At 36.9% G+C, this 17,719-nt stretch overlaps 1 protein-coding gene across 1 annotated transcript in view; it reads right to left on the minus strand.

Moving 5' to 3' along the window:
- Positions 1 to 2,130: 2,130 nt before the first annotated feature.
- CENPE (centromere protein E) overlaps positions 2,131 to 17,719 on the minus strand; it is a 93,904-nt gene continuing 78,315 nt past the window's right edge. The window contains 6 exon segments of the mRNA XM_012809274.2: positions 2,131 to 2,225; positions 3,594 to 3,868; positions 6,044 to 6,224; positions 7,855 to 7,952; positions 9,439 to 9,551; positions 16,554 to 16,739. Of these exon segments, the coding sequence (XP_012664728.1) occupies positions 2,131 to 2,225; positions 3,594 to 3,868; positions 6,044 to 6,224; positions 7,855 to 7,952; positions 9,439 to 9,551; positions 16,554 to 16,739 (948 nt within the window).

Genomic DNA, 17,719 nt, shown 5'->3' on the forward strand with positions numbered 1-17,719 from the left:
AAAGGAGAGTGGGGCAACTTAAAGTAACAAAGGATGTACAGTGCTGGAGACAGACACCAGAGAGAATAAGAAACAGGTGAACTTTGCACTGCCTGCTCCCAAAGTGTTTCAGAGGCCCCTCAGCATCTCTCATTAGGCTACTGATTAGGTTTACTCATTAGGCTTCCCCTGCTTTTTCAAATGCATACAACTCAGGGGGAAAAAATACCACAGGGCACATGAAGAAACAATGATGTCCCAATCAAAGGACCAAAATAAATCTCCAGGAACCAACCCAAAGATACAAATATCTATGAATTTAATTGCCTTAAAGCAGTTCAGGAATCTATAAGAGAACACAGACACAAGCAAAATTAGGAAAGTAACGTATGAACAAAGTGAGAATATCAACAAAGAGAAACTATAAAAAATCAGATTCTGGAACTAAAGAATACAATGACTGAATAAAAAAATTCATTAGCCGAATTCAACAACAGACATAAGCAGAATTTGCAAACTTGAAGACAAGTAATCTAAAATAATTGAATCAAAGAAACAAAAAGAAAAAAACACAAAGTAAAGTAAAGAGACTATGGGAGTATGGCACGTCCTTAAGAGGACCAATATATACATTATGGGGGTTCCAAAAGGAGAAGAAGGATACTTCAGAGCTTACTGAAGACATAAGGGCCCCAAACTCCCCAAATCTGAGGAAGAAAATACCTGACAACTGATTCTATTTCTGATGGCTTTAAAGTGGGTTTTACCGTCCACGTGAACTTATCCACTACTTTGGGTTACTTGCGTTCAGCAGAGGAACAAACATCATAAAGAATCAAACCTGCAGCTGTTAGTATTGTGTTTGGATAATGGCAGAAAGGAGAAGCCAGACTCCCAATGAACAGGTTTGGGGGAAAAAGTATAGGAATGGACAATTTCCCCTTAGACCTAGTGAACTCCCATGGTAGTAAGTTAGGAGAAGAAAAAAATATCCAATGTTCAGACTTTACAATAATGGATATGATACCATTGATAATATCTCCCTTTGCATGAATCTGCTTACCAAAGAGTCAAGAATACCTGGACGTCACTTCAACTGTCCTATGACCTTGTGCAATTTGCTTTTTAACATGGTTTTTCAAAGTTACATAAAATGAAAGCAATAGCAAATAACCTCTAAAACTATAGTCTTTTGAACTTTTATAGGATGACAGACTGCCCTGCGAATATGATAAAAGAAAGTATGGACCCTAATATCCTAGAAAATTAAATCCACACACAAAAGTCCACAAAAAATTTCAAAAGTTTTATAGAGTGCATGAAGTTGATTCATACATTCTTTATGTAATTGTGAGGATTCCAGGTTTGGCAAACTTTCCTTTGATAGAAAATCTGGTCTCATTTCCTCATGTCTAAAGTAGAATAAATGATCAATAACGTTCTTCCAGCTAGATGTGAAGCGCAATGGAGAACAAAGTCTAATAGTAAACCAACCAATCTGAGTACTTGTAGGGATTGGGGTGGCTAGGTTAACAGAAAAGTAAGAAAGAACATTTGTACTTACTATGGCAAAAGGAAGATTAGGACTAAAAGTTAAGAAGATACAGGCTCTGCTATCCTGTAAGAATTTAAATCCAGAAAACATATGTGTATTTTCACAAAATCCTAAAAGTCGACAAAAGAGGAGAGTACCCACCATGAAAGCATTTCTATTACATGGACTTGTGAGTCAGAACTACAGGTTATCGTTTATTGAATGTGTAAGGTACTAAAAGGTAGCTTATTGCTAAAAAATGATATTTACATTAACATATGTATTATGTTTAGAATTATTTATGTCACATGTGGATAACATTACATTTCCTTCAATAACTTTATTCTTTATAAAATATATAAATAAATATAATAATTCAACTTCTAAAAGCGTTACCCCATGTAAGATGATAATGCTATCATCCTTCTAAATTTCCGCAAGGCATTCGTTTCTGGTTCCTTTATCTTCCAAATCTAGTAGCAAAGTGAAAGCTGAATTAAAATTAACTTGGACTGTGTGACATCATTTCCAGGGACAGACACATAAAGAAACAAAAGTCATTACATTCCATACAAAGAAGGAATTTTGGGCCCCCAGAAAAGTGACAGCAGAGTTGTTTATTGAGTTCTGCACTCGGGCACGTCTTTTCCTGGATAGGTGTGCTTGGGACCTCGCTGAGGGTCCATATTCTCTGCTCCTGCAGCTTGTACCTCTGAGGAAGAAAAAAAAATCCTATTCAAAAACACATGAAAACCACACACAGCTGGATGTGAAGATGTGAGAGCTAAGAGGAACACAAAATGGCAGTGTGGTTCACTGTGTTTGGTCATTAAAAGGGTGTATTTCACCTCATCAGAGTTGGAGGAGTTTATTCTTCATTTTGTCATAAAATAAACTGTTAGAAAAACCATATTATACATAAAACTAAGGAGTAATAAAGTTTTATTTGGAATTCATCATTTTGAGATTCCAGTGAATCAAACGTGGATTGAGACTGACTTTCTTTCAACCTAGTTTTTGAAAAAATGGGGTGCTAAACAAAAAGTTTGTATTTTATTTTACTTTATTATTTCTGGGAACAGAGTCTCACTCTGTTGCCCTGGGTAGAGTGCCGTAGCATCATAGCTCACAGCAATCTCAAACTCTTGAGTTTAAGCGATCCTTTTGCCTTAGCTTCCCGAGTAGCTGAGACTACAGGTGCCCACCACAACACCCAGCTTTACTTTCTATTTTTAGTAGAGACGGGTTCTCGCTCTTGCTCAGGCTGGTCTCAAACTCCTGAGCTCATCTGCCCACCTCAGCCTCTCAGAGTGCTGGGATTACAAGTGTGAGCCACTGTGCCTGAACAATAGTTTGTGTTTTAGTCATCTTTGGAAAACTTTGAATCTTCAAAAAGTACTTCAGCTGCACATCTATTTTTTTTATAAATAATATTCAGTTTAAAATTATTATATTTATAAAAGTAAATAAGTATAGCATAACTGATCTTGGCAACTGTCTTAATTTTTTGAGTTATTTTATACTTTTTATAATTAAAAATGTCAGTTTTTAAAAGTAACATTTTTTTAGACTTATGCTACTAATTCAAATGGGAACTAGCTCTTTAATTCTGTTTCAATTTTATCGTATGTACTGCTAAAGCAAGCACAGGTTGTTTAATTCTGAACTGGAATTTTTTTTTTGGACTCTTTGAGTACTGTCTGTACCGCCCCTTAGACTGTAAGCTTTGAGGACAGGGGCTGTGCCTGGTTTTGCTTGTCAACACACCCTCAGGGTCTAGTATCTAACACACAGCAGGGCTAAAAATACCGTGGTGACTGCATGAATAAATAAGCAAATGCTGCAAGTCTAAGATCAGGCTTGCGTAAAGTGAACTCAATGCTACTGGACATACTGTGCATTGAACTGATAGGAAAGACTTTCAGTGAAATCTGTTTTGTTTTTAGAGAAGTATCTTCATGTTCTTGAGAGAATTGCTTGGCTATCTTTGGAGAAAACTGAGGGTTTAAGTGACAGAAGGATTTCAATTGGGGTAAAGTGGCTGAACTTTAGTGCAAGGCCTTGGAGAAATTTTACCTACCTGGACAAAGGCCTAAACTTGAGTTATCAAAATAGCGAATAGGATGAGGAGCCGGTAAAGACTTTGATCGGCTGTCAAAAAACCAAGATTGTGGTGACTCCTTTGGCACAGGATCTTGTAAATTCCATTCCTTGCATTGAGAAGGTGTAATCTGCCTCCTTTTAGAAGGTGTTCCAGTCACTTTGGGAGACTTAGGAGAGTTCTCACAAGTTACCCCTTTGTTAAGGGTTCTTTCCTTCCACGTTTTGACCTCACTGGAAAGATGACGATTATTGCTTAAATGTGGGGAGAAAAAAAGGAAGACTGTAAAACTTCTCAATTCTTAAAATGTATTCACATTTACATTAACAAATTTAAAATACTATGATGAAATACATTCAAAAATTCTTTTAACATGTTTACATTTTATTTTCAACCTAATGCTTCATGTTTGGACTAATTCTACTGTTCAGAAAATGAAGTGTATCTATATAAATGGAATAACTGTAGTAAACTTCCATGATCATGGAGTCTTAAAAAGAAAACTGAAAGTACGACATCAGGTTTTCAAACGAATTTGATGATATCACCCAGAGTGGTTTATCTATAGACACTTTGCTATAATAATGTAATAAATTAGTCTTCTGGATATAGGAATCTTTGGTGTACCATTCTTATTATAAAGGAAATATTACACTATATTTTCTAAAAGATTAGACAGTTAGCCTTGTTTTTTTTGAGAGAGTCTCACTATGTCATCCTCAGTAGAGTGCCATCACACTACTGTGCATCACAGCTCACAGCAACCTCAAACTTTTGGGCTTAAGCAATTCTCTTGCCTCAGCTGGGCCTATAGGTGCCTGCCACAATGCCTGGCTTTTTTTGGTTGCATTTGTCTTTGTTGTTTAGCAGGCCCAGGCCGAGCTAGAACCTGCCAGCTTTGGTGGATGTGGGTAGTGCCCTACTCACTGAGCTATAGGCGCCAAGCCAGTTAGCCTTGGTTTATATAGGAAATGCCATCAGCACTTATACAGTTCTTCCAGAGAGAAACCTGGGAAACAATCCTGGAGGATTGGCTCTCCTACTTCTAACCCATTATTTCATCAATCACCTGTTGATACAATTTCTTGATGCACTCTCAGACCTATCTTCCAAATTCATCTCCTATGTTTATCCCTATTGGGAACATTTTAGTCCATGCCAAAATTATCTTGTGCCTGGGCTACCATAAACAGAGTCTGAAATCAGTTTCACTTATAATGTCTAGCAACCAAAGACGCTCTATGATCTCATCAGGGCCTCCCCTCCAGTACAGGTCATCCACCCATTAAATTTAGGATAAAACCCCAAATTCCTGTGAATGACCTTCTAAGGGCCTTTCAGCCCCACCGCTGGTTACTCTTCCAGAGTCAAAGCCTGTGTACATGTATTCCCTTGGCCTACTTAGATGGTTTATTCCTCTTTTTGTCTCACCTAACCTAATTTCCACTTGTTTTTCAGGTCTATTCTTATACAGGCATACCTTGGAAATATTGCAGGTTAGGTTCCAAACCACTACAAAAAAGTGAGTCACACAAAATTTTTGGTTTCCTAGTGTACATGCAAGTTATATTTATACTATATTATAGCCGATTCAGTGTGTGGTATCATTATATCTAAAAAAAGTACATACATTAATTAAAAAATATTTTATAGCTAACAAATGCTGACAGAGACAAGAAGTGAGCACATGCTATTGAAAAATGGCACCGATGCAGCTGCTTGATACAGGGTTGCCAGAAACCTTCAACTGGCTAAAAACGGTAACAGCACCACCAGCACAGCTGCTAAGTGTGAAAAGCAGAGTGCAGTATAACGACGTGTGCCTGTACATTAGTTCTTGGTCACTACCTCTCCTCCCCAACACTTAAGTAATGTTAGATCCCCCTTTCATAATAGCATCCTTTTATCATGTCCTCTTGGGATTTGTTTTTTGCTTGTTTTAATGGCACTCATTACAAAGAATTGGTTATTTGTAAAATTATTTAACGTCTACTTGTCTTTTACTGAATCATTAGCAGAATGCTTGGCAGAAAGATCATTCACAGTGATAGAAGATAAAAAAATAAATTTGTTAGATCTGTTTATAAAGTCAAAAGCTACAATAATGCACTTAAAGAGTTCTTCTTTGAGCAAGGCCCCCTGGGCGTGGGGACATGAATTTGTGGTGTGTTTCAGCTGCCCCCTCAAAGGTCTTTGTATCCTTCCTGCTTCTTAGCTTAGTTAAAAATAGGTCAGCTGATAAGACAGCAAACACTGGGAATGGGGCTACCGTGTTCTTTTTTATAGACACTCACTACCTGACCTCTAAAAATTACTTTCCCTGTACTGTGTGAATGATTACCACCTGCAAAAATAGGTACACATGCTATGACCCTGCACATCTGTAACAGCCATAAGCATAACAGCTGCATCATGTAAGCAGATCTTACCTTAATAGTTCATTATTTTGCATCATTAGCTGTTCATTTTGTTCCTTTAATTTAGAAATTTTCTTTTCCAGCTTTAAATATTCACTTTTCAAAATAAGAGCTTTTGTGTTTTGTATAATGCCGCTTCCACCCCCACAGGTTAAAGGTTTATTTGAAGGCTGAGAATCATGTTCTGATACCACTGTGGGAGGCAAATACACAAATAGGTGATAATTTCAATTATTTCCAAAGTTCAAAATAAGGGAGACACCGAGGTACAATACTTACTAGGTACAGTGAGCCACTATAAAAATCAAATCTTCTCAACCATCGTGACCTTCAAAGTTACCTTGACTTTTTCCTTTTACCTCACCTACTCTACCTATTCGATCATCAATTCTAAATATCAATTCCACCACCATATCCAGCACACTACGATCTTTCATCCTGACTGCACCAATGGCAATCCTCCCTGACCTACCTTCTATATAGGGGATCCCCTGGACGGCTTGCTACCACCCAGTGTGTGCCTGTATGTGTAAGTGTATGTGGTCCACCCTCAGTCATTCAGTACATTATGAGTATTCAATACATACTTGTTAATACACCTTAGAATGATAAGGAAGCACATATTATTAATTATTCGGCACTGTGTGTGTACAAGTAGTAAAAAAGACTGTTTTGTAAATTGTAGGTACAGTTAATAGAAATGTGAAATGTTTGTAAAGTGGAATCATCTATTGAGTCACTGTCAATTCACAAAAGAGTGCTAGGGTATATGTATGGGGAGAGATTCTTGCTGTCTATTTTATTTTGAATCTAGGTATAGTATGTACCTGAAAGTCACATACAAATCAAGAGTAATTATCCTGAGCCTTCTATAACAAAGAATCTTCGCTATTTCTATTTTTATAGCTTGAAGTTTTCCAGATAGGAGATGTGACTCCTACAATAGATACTAGGAAACTTCAAGCTACAATAGGTAGTAGGCAACATCCTAAACATGACCTCTTTTTTCTTTTTTTAAATGAGTAGACAATATAAGCCAATATCATCTTATATTTTGCTTGGCATTTAGAATCTTCAGTGTGCTTTCATACACACCTTTGGCTTGTTCTTTATAACAAGCATATATACGTATAAGCTTATAAGCTAGATGTTCAGATGATCACCCTGAGATTTCACATAGCCATTAAGTGAGACCTGCGCCTGACTTTTTAGTTCAGTGCTTGTTGTACTACATGAAGCTATCCCAAGTACTGTTTAGCATTTTCTTTTCAAATAAAACCCAAAGAGACAGTAATATGGAAAAAGATAGTCTAAGAAATGTGTAAGCAGAAACACGACCATTAGAAGTGAAAAGTATGCCTAAGATAAATTTCAGAGTTTTGTAAATACATATTAACTTGGTATTTTTGGTCTGAAGAACACTCATATTTATTTGTTGTTACTGTACACCGATTACAATTTATTAGGTGCATAAAATCTATATTGGTATAGATTGACATTCCTTTTCTTAGGAAGGGTACTTCTACATTGATTAATTTTTGCACTACTGAAAATATCTTCACTAATATGTAAAGAACTGAAAATGCAAAAGTAGAATTCATATATTTTTCAATAATCTATAATGGACATATAGTCAAGATTATAGCAAACTAAGGAGATGTCACAAGATGAATCTGATTTTAATTCAGTTGAAAAATAGATTGGTGGTTAACTTAGGCTTACTCTTGATAGTCACATATGTAACAGTAGTCTTCAAGGTCTGTTATAGGCATACTGAGAAGTAAAATAGAAAGGATCTGAAAGTATTTGTACTTTTTGCTTACTTGTGGTATCCTGGGCCTGTTGAATTCTTCTAAGATTTTCTCTCAGTAGTCTTATAACTTCTTTTTGATGTTCTATGGTGGATTTTGCAGAAGTAATTCTAACAAGAATAAAAATATGGAACTGATTTTTATGGGAGAATAAACAGAACTGCTGTCAAGAATTTCTCAATATATCACACTGATATAATATCCCTAAGTTGCAGTAGATAGGGCCTTATGATATCTCTCTGGTATCATGTTCTTTACGGTTATAATGCCATAAAATTAGAAGCATTCTCTTTAGGTGTAGGGAGAGTCCAATTTTCTTAATATTGAAGAAACAGTTTTTCTAAATTTTGGAAGGCCCAAGAGCTATTAATTAGATATTAAACAAAGTTATACCATAAAACAAATAATTAAGCTGTTACCATGGGGTCCCAGAAATGTCTTAAAGGTAAAATTAATAGAGCGTGACAGAGAAAAAGCAGTTTCACTTCTGCATTGTCAGAAAGGACAGAAAGGAAAAACCTGACTAGAGCTCTGGTCTAAGGTGGTACAGGCAGAGATCAAATTCTGATCATTGTTTCCCATTAGAGACATTCTATGAATTGTTAAGTTAGGCATTAATTATCAATGATACATTTTAAGATTTTCTGCCCGTCTTAATGACATGAAAGTATCTGCTGACTTTACTCTATAAGCAAAATTGCTTTTTATAATTAAGAACCTAGTAGGTATACGTTTCATTAAAACCAATTGGTTTTGCCAACAGATATCTGGTCAGACAGTATGAACATTCAGAGTGCTGCTTTTTGGGCACAATTAGAGGTCACCATTAAATATTTATTTAAGATTTATAGAAGTGTTAGGAGCCAGAAGACATTTTTAACAAGTCTAATATAAACCTCTCCTTTTGTTGATAATGAATGAGAGGACCAGAGAGATTAAATGGCCTAATGTGATGCATTAGTAAGCAGAAATATATTTCTAGTTCTTTTGACTCTGTTTAATGTTCTTTTCATTATGCGATATCTCAAAGAACTTCAGGCATGCTCTTATGTGTAATGTTACTTCTATATAATGGCATGCATGAAGAAATCAATACAAAGAGGACATGTTCTTGGGCCCTACACATTATAAACTAAAAGGAAATACAACCTTTACACAAAAACGCAATAGGAATAAAAATGAAGAGAAACAACAGAAACCTTACTCCAACTGCTGAAGACATCCCTCACAGAGATACAGACACTAAAGATTCTTAGCAGTCATTGTCAAGCATAAGAAAAACCAATTTTTAACTTTTTTTACATGATTGAGGAAGAAGCATTCAAAGACTCAATGTGTTAATTGATCAGAATTGTGCTTACTGTAAAAAATTTTGCATATACAAAGTGGCTATCAAGTTTGCAGCCACAAACTTTATGGCCACTCTGTATAATGAGAATTTAATGAGTTGAAAATCTACAGGTATTGGTATTCTTTGAAAAAAGCAATAACAACATATATTCATATTTTAAAAAGTTAACTAATCAAAGAGGTTTATGTAATTCAGAATGAAAATTTAAGCTATTAAAGCCACATTCAGTTAAGGCAAAGACATACTCCTTTTCAAATTCTTTGGCATTTTTCATTTTCTCCAGGTCTATTTTCACCAGCTTTGTTTTGAGATCTTCAATTTCTTCTCTATAGGGCTTAGCTCCTAAAGCAACTTTGTCCTGTGTTGTTTTAGAGAAAAAAACATTATTAGACCAGTTTCAGTTTCTCCAGTTTTAAAGAGTGGTTGGCAGGAAGGCAAAAAATTTAACTAATAATAACTATTTGATATGAATTATACTAGAAGCTAATATGTAGCTAGAGATATAATTTTTTATATTTTAAAACGAATATTTTTCCCCAGTAGAATATTTTTCCCCAGTAGTAGTTGTACACATTACTCAAGATCCCTTCAAATCGTAATGTTAATTATAACTGTGATTACTTTTCTAAAGATAGACTATTAACTCCCTGGGGAAAGTGTCCATGCCAACTTTCTTCAGTGATTTTTTAAGTTCATATACCTACAAAATAAACAGTAGTTCATATACCTACAAAATAAAAGTTTGAAAATAATGCAATGGGTGCGCCAAAGTAAACCAGCTAAACGAAACAAAACGATGTAGAGGCAGCAATGTACGCATCAAACCAAAACTAAATTCAAGCCACAAAACAAAGCATTGCCAGGTATACCTTGTACTGAAAGACAGTCTAATCCAGGGATACCAATATGCCAACATTCCCCTCAGAATTTATGTGCATAAACTTCTAAAAAAGTAATAGACTTTTGAACTGCAATTTTAGGCTTACAGAAAAATCAAAATATAATGGGATTTCTTACATATCTCTGTCCCCTACCTCTTTTCTTTATTTTATTTATGTCTTTTTTCTGAGACAGAGCTAGAGTGCAGTGGCACCATAGTAGCTTACTGCAACCTCAAACTCCTGGGCTCAAGCCATCCTCCTGCCTCAGCCTCCAAGAGCTAAGATTCCAGGTGTATGCCACCATGCCTGGCTAGTTTTTCTAGGGATAGGATTTTGCTTTTGCTCAGACTGGTCTGATCTGGCCTCTAGTGATCCTCTCACCTCACAGAGTGTTAGGATTAGAGGTGTGAGAAACTGTGCCCTGCCCTTTTCCCTCATAACATCATGTATTAACATGGTACATTTGTTACAAGTTATGAACAAATACTGATATATTATTATGTAGTTAAAATCCATAGTTCACATTGGGTTTCTTATTTGTACTGCACATCTGTGGGTCTTGACGAATGTATAATGTGTCCATCATTACAGTATCATACAGAATAGTTTTGTTGCTGTAAAACTCTCTGGTGCTTTGACTACTCAGCCCTCATATCCCTACTAATTCCTGGTAATTGCTATAATTTTATCTTTCCCCAAATCTCATATACTTAGATATCGTCTAGTACATAACTATTTCAGACTAGCTTCTCCGGCTTAGCAATATACATTTAAGGTTCTCCCACGTCTTCTTATGGTTTGATAGCTCATTTCTTTTATAGATTGCTGAATAATATTCCATTGTATGAATATACCACTGAAAAGACATCTTCAAGGAAGAGAAGAAAATTTAAAATTGTACATTTCTAAATTAAAGGAACAGATTTTTGAGGCATCTCAAGCACACCTCAATTTGGTCCCTGGATCTGATATTTAGATAAAGTCCAGTGGGCTTTCTGACTTTAACCTTATTAAAAGGGTGAAGACCCTCAGTGGCCCCACTGTTTCTGTGGCTGTTTTGTTCATCATTTGTCTATGTGGCTTCCTTTCAGTCTGTGGGTATGTCAGAGGACTTCAGAGACACCCCAAGACATGGAGAAGCAATGCTGGCAATGGCAGTCCTCAACAACAGAAGAGGGAGACATGTGGGTGGAAACTGATGAGGGTTATTAGGTTATGGAGTATGAGGAAAGGAAACTGTTTACTTGAAATATTAATTGAGATTCATGAAGTGATTTTTTGATTAGAGTGTGGATTGTGAGGCAAGGGATAAAGGACTAATGGAGAAAGTGAATCTTAGGGAAAGTACGTGTGGAGGGAGACCACAGTGTGTAACAGGAGCCACCCACGTCTGTTATAAACGACAGCTCAGGTCTTAGAGAAACAGACAAGTAATGTCTTTCTGAGGCCTGACATTTTCCCCACAGAGTCTGTACGAAGGTCTGGGAGGGCCAAGTGGGCCACCTCAATATGCATTGGGAACAGTGTGAGCAGCTGACTCTTAGAGAAGAGGAAAAGTCTCTTGGTGTTACATAAAAGGGAAAAAACCTTGTCTCCCCCGCTGCCGATATGGGTATGGTGTCAGCCTGTTTGCCACACAGGGACCCAGGGACCCAGGGACTTAAGTGCCTCCTGTGGAAACTGTGTGCGTGGTCCAACCTGCCACTGCTGCACATCCTCCTTCGAAGCCCAGTTCCTCGTTCTTTAAACTGCCTTCCATTTCCTTAGCTCATAATCAGAATAGGATGGAACAGTGGAAGATCATAAGAGGTAGTTAAAGAAATTGCAAACATTATGAGAATGATGCCATATGGTGTGGGTTTTTCTTTTTCCTTTGATTATTCATGTGCTGATTTAATGATAATGTATGTAATAAATACGGAGTCAGCCTAGAGCATGGGACCTTCACTGTTCCTTGCACTGGTGGCATTGGTCCCCTGGGCCCACTCTTTTTACAAGTTATTCTGTCTTTTTGTCTTTATTTCTCCCATTCTCTCATCACTGCCAAGCATTGGGGATACCTGCGGGGGTGTGGGGGCTGGCCCCCTACATACTTGCGATCTGTTTAGCCATTGAAAGACAGCTTGGCTGTTTCTAAGTTTTGGCAAATATGATATACCTGCTATCTGAGGTCTGACAAGTTTGTGGAATTGCCACCATGTGCTTAGGTTGGCATCACTGTGCAAACACCTCCATATGGGTTCATGGCCCTGCTATCTCAGTGTCTCACAGCTGTGTTTGTGTTGATATGTGCAGGTTTCTGAGTGGGGTTCATTAATGTTGTTGCACGTCCTTGTGTGCTGTTGTGTGAATGCTGCAGCTTGAATTAGGGGAATGAATAAACATCAAATTTCCCTTTAAACTTGGCAAAAGTGGAAGTGAAATCAGGGACATGTTATTCCAAGTTTATGGGGATAAGGCCATAAAGAAAATGGCAGTGTACAAATGGATTAAACATTTTTCTTTTTAATCTGTGTATCTTTTTTTTCTTTAATTAAATCATAGCTGTGTACATTAATGCCATCATGGCGTACAACGTTTTACACACAATCTGAAATGCTTGCATCAAACTGGTCAACCTAGCCTTCACGGCATTTTCTTAGTTATTGTGTTCAGACATTTATAGTCTACATCTAGTAAATTTCACATGTACCCCTGTAAGATGCACTGTAGGTGTGGTGAGGGGTAAGAAAGAGTCACTGATGAAGAGAGGTCAGGATGGCCAGTAATGCGCAGAACTGACAAAAACATTGTGAAAATTTGTTGAATGCTGCATCAAAATTATTGGCTGACTGTGAGAAGGACAGCAGACCAAGTAAACATCAGCAGAGAAACAGTTAAGAAAATCTCAGCATGAGAAAGGTACGTACAGAAATGGGCTCCTGCATCACAGCAATGCACCAGCTCACATGACACTGTGAGCAGTTTTTAGCTAGGGACTAATTAACTAACTTGAAACGAAACACTCTCCTCACTCCTCCAATTTGGGCAATAACTTTTTTTCTTTGTCCAAAGATAAAGGAAATATTGAAAGAAAGAAATTTTTATACCATTCAGGACATCAGGGGTAGTATGATGACAGTTCTCATTCCAGAAAAAGAGCTCCAAAATTGCTTTAAGGGGTGGCCTAGGCACTGGTGTCGGTGCATAGCTTCCCAAGGGACATTCGTGAACCTCATTATCACAGCCCATAGATACGCACATGCAGCTTTTGGGTGGACATGTTTTCAACTCCATTGCTGGAGCATATTTTATTTAGTTTTTGTAAGAAACTGCCAGATTGTCTTCAAAATGACCATACTATTTTGCTCCCACCAGCAGTGGATGATGTTTCTGCTGTTCCATATCCTCCCAAGAATTTGGTGTTGTCAGTGTCTTGGATTTTGGCTGTGCTAGTAGATGTGGCTCTCCTTTGAATTTGCAATTCCCTAGTGACGTGTGATGTGGAGTATCCCTTTTACATGTTTTTCTGTTGTCTTCTTTGGTGAGGTGCTAGTTCAGAACTTTTGCTCATTTTTAAGTTGTATTGTTTTCTTATTGCTGATTTTAAGAGTTTTTTTATATTTTGGATAACAAGTCCTTTATCAGATATGTCTTTTGTATACATTTTCTTCTACTATGTGACTTCTTTTCTTATTTTCTCAACAGTGTTTTTTTGGCAAAGTGGAAATTTTGAATCTTAATAAAATCCAATTCATCAGTTTTTTCTTTCATAGATTATACTTTTGGTATTCAAAAAGGCCCTCTCAAGATCATTTAGATTTTTCTTCTATGTCATTTTCCTGGTGTTTTCTAGCTTTTCATTTTACCTTTGTGTCTATGATGCATTTTGAGTTAATTTTTGTGAAACATGTAAGTTCTGTGTCTAGATTCATTTTTTTTTTTTTGCTAGTAGATGTCAAGTTGTCCTGCCCAGGCTCCAGTGTGGTAAGTATTCACAGGTGCGATCCTGCTACTGAGCAGCACTGGAGTTCTGACCTGCTCTGTTTCTGACTTGGGCAAGTTTACCTCTTCTTAGGCCATCTGGTGTCCTTCTAGGTCTCCTGGTGCTCCCAGGAGGTCACTGTACTGCTGCTGAACTTAGTACTGACATCCGGTTGGCAAAGCTCACTACAGCCCGGAACTGCTAGACTCAAATGACCCTCCTGCCTCAGCCCCCTGAGCAGCTGGGTGAACAGGTGCCTGTCACTGCACCTGGCATAGCATCATTAGTTGATAAAACCATCTTTTTCCATTGAGGAGCCTTTGCTCTTCCATCAAACATTATATGACTATATTGGAGTGAGTCTATTTCTGGGCTCTCGTCTCTGTTCCACTGATCAGTTTGTTCACATATTGTCTTAAAAGTTAAAAGAAACCTCAAAAAAAAAAAATTCCATTTACCAAAAGGAAAATATCAATGTATCCTAAAAATGTAGAAATCACACAGGTAGTTTTTGACCACATGTAATGAAAGAAACTAGTTACATAAAACACTGTTTAAAGGAATTCTTGTTTCAGAGAAATGAAACTTAGAAATACTGATTCAGAAAAGAATAACAAGAACTCCTTATTTCAACCATGTGGCATGTGGCCAAAGGTGTGCTCACAGAAATATTAATTGCATTAAAAAGTGTTACTGATAAACTGCAAAGACTAAAAACATAAATTAAGCTCTTAGTTAATATTACCTGCATTTTGGATGGATTCTATTGAGAAACTTTCCTTATTCCACCAAAAAGGGAAGTCTTTTGAGTTTCTGATTTTTTTTTTTGAGACGGAGCCTCAAGCTGAGCCCCTGGGTAGAGTGCTGTGGCATCACAGCTCACAGCAACCTCCAACTCTTGGGCTCAAGTGAGTCTCCTGCCTCAGCCTTCCAAGTGGCTGGGACCACACGCACCTGCCACAACGCCCGGCTATTTTTTGGTTGCAGCCATCATTGTTGTTTGGTGGGCCTGGGCTGGATTTGAACCCGCCACCTTAGGTGTATGTGGCTGGTGCCTTAGCCGCTTGAGACACAGGCACCGAGCCAAGTTTCTGATTTTAACTACATTACATTTAGAAAGTAATTTAGGAAAAGCTCATAGCTGCTCCCACCTAGGTAACAGTGCATCTAATATTTAAAATCACATGCTCTCTGATGCTGTATTTTTTTCATACTTTTGTTGTTTTCTTCAATATGTTGCCCTCCTTTTTGGTTAGGGTTAGTCACTCAAGCATTTTGTCTCAGATTTTGTGGGCATTATAATCTTTTTTCTTTATCATACAGGATGTTCATAAAGTTCTAGTGCAGTTTAAAAATTTTTAACAAATTTGAAGAGAAAAACTCAAATTAAGGTAGGGGGCAGGGGAATGAGGGCACAGAGAGAGGGGAGGATGGAGAAGGATGGGGAGTTACAGTGTATGGCCCACCTCTTGGGGGCAGGACACAATTATTATTAAGAGGGATTTTTTCCTAACAAATGCAATCAATGTAACCTAATTCTTGGCACCCACTATGAACCCTGGACAATAAAAAAAATTTTTTTTGAAATTCAATGTTACTTGATAGAAACAATTTGTAAAGATACAAAAGAGGAAATTTATTCAGATTTTAATACAATTATTAATGATTATTATACTGGACAACTATCTAGGTATATTCACACAGTGGTGAGTGGGTTCAAAGGTAATATTCTTGCAACTAAATATGATAAATATTGAAGTAAATATTGTTCTGCAGTCTACTGATTTTTAATATGATATATAGAAACGATTAAAAAATTCAAATGGTGAAGAGATTTTATTGCATTTTGCTTTCTTTCCTCATGGGTACTAAATAAAGCCATACCTGTTACATCATCTATATGGTTACTTCTGATACCAGGAAGGATTTCACTCTCTCTATCGATACCTGCGTCTATACAGCATTCTGATATTGAATGCTGAAGAAACGTGCTGCTCACTCCCTCTGTCTGAACACAGTTTCTTCACGCTGTGAAGAAACTGGAACCACTTTTTCTAAGCTTCCCTCCTACCTCACTGGCTGTTCTGCCTCAGTAGTTAGATAAGCAATTTTTTTTAAAAGATAAGAGACAAACATTTTAAACTATTAAAACATTTATGTCTTTTAAAATTCATTTTCCTATGGGGGGGGGGTGGCGCCTGTAGCTCAAAAGAGTAGGGCGCTAGACTCATGTGCCAGAGGTGGTGGGTTCAAACCCAGCCCCAGCTAAAAACTGCAAAAAAAGAAAATTATTTTCCTAGCATGAAAAAAATCAATATTTTATATGACAATATAGTCTTGCATTTCATTTCTATGTTAAGTTGCTTCCTTTTTTTAAGCTTAAGTATTTAAACTGCAGACACACACTGGTAATAAGTCCTGGTGAAAGGGAAGAATAGACACCAAGTTCTCTGTCACGTGCAATAGGTTAAGACCCACAACAACTACTTTTGTTTATGAAATGAGTTTAAGTTACCTGAAGGACTTGGATTACTTCTTCTTTCTTTTCATGGGTTTTATGTAATTCAGAAACTTTGGCTTCGAGTTTTGTTATCACATCATCAGCCATCTCGAATTCTTTCTGCATCTTTCTAATCTTGTCTTCCTTCTGCATAGCGCTTTCTTTAGCTTCACGCAGCGAAGTTTCCAGCTCCTGAATTTTCTGTCAGACAAGCACACATTCATAAGGTCTGTCATGAGGACAGAATCACAGTACATAAACCCGAGACAAAGATGCTCCCATCTAGGGATTTATTAATTTTTCACAGATAGCATTAATAAAGAATAGAAGAGAAAGGGCAAACATTGCTCTATAGGCACGTTATTTCCTTCATTAAAAAGATGACTTTCAGGAAAAAAAATCACTTTTGGTTAAAAAATGCCAAAAGTTTACATTGTAATCTGTCTGCAAATTCTTAAACCATGCAGGTGAAAACAGCACAGTGCTAAGCTTAGTAAACAGGCACTCGCATTTTAAGTGAACACTACTTAAAGCACATTCTTTAATAGACTCTCTAAAGTAATATAGATATCTTTCCTTTATTTTTATTAATTAAATTAAATTAAAAAATGAAAATGTGGTAAAAATTAGAAAGCATATAATGATAAGTTTCCCCACCCTCAGACTCTCAGCTGATCCTGCAGCAATTTCCTTCTAGAAGTTTCCTCTGTGTCTTTAAACATGTATGAATACATAGTCTTCCAGTCAGTCGCACATGATATACTACAGTCCTGCTTTTAACCTGACAACATATTTTCCATATCTTTCCATTATCAACACATATAGATGGCTCATATTTTTCATCTTTATTGACAATTTGCATCTCATTTTATGGAGGTCTCATAAACTATGTAAGCAGTTGCCTTCCACTGAATGTTGAAGTTGTTTCTTTTTTTTGGTGAGTATAAAGTAGAATGAACTTAAATACCTGGAGTTGTCATGTGTATTTGATTATCCATACACATACACTTTTAAGTTTTTGGTCAAAATGTCTGTTCCTTTTGGTCTATCTGGAATTTATTTTTGCTTAATGAGCCTTATTTTTTTCTAGATGGCCAGCCTGTTGCATCCAACCGTGCACTAAGTAAGCCATCTTTTCCCCAGTGAGTGGAATGTCTGTTATGTTATACCTGAACTAAACC

The sequence above is a fragment of the Otolemur garnettii genome, unplaced genomic scaffold (assembly GCF_000181295.1).
Source record: "Otolemur garnettii isolate 467f Iridium unplaced genomic scaffold, OtoGar3 scaffold00103, whole genome shotgun sequence".
Classification (NCBI taxonomy): Eukaryota; Metazoa; Chordata; class Mammalia; order Primates; family Galagidae; genus Otolemur; species Otolemur garnettii.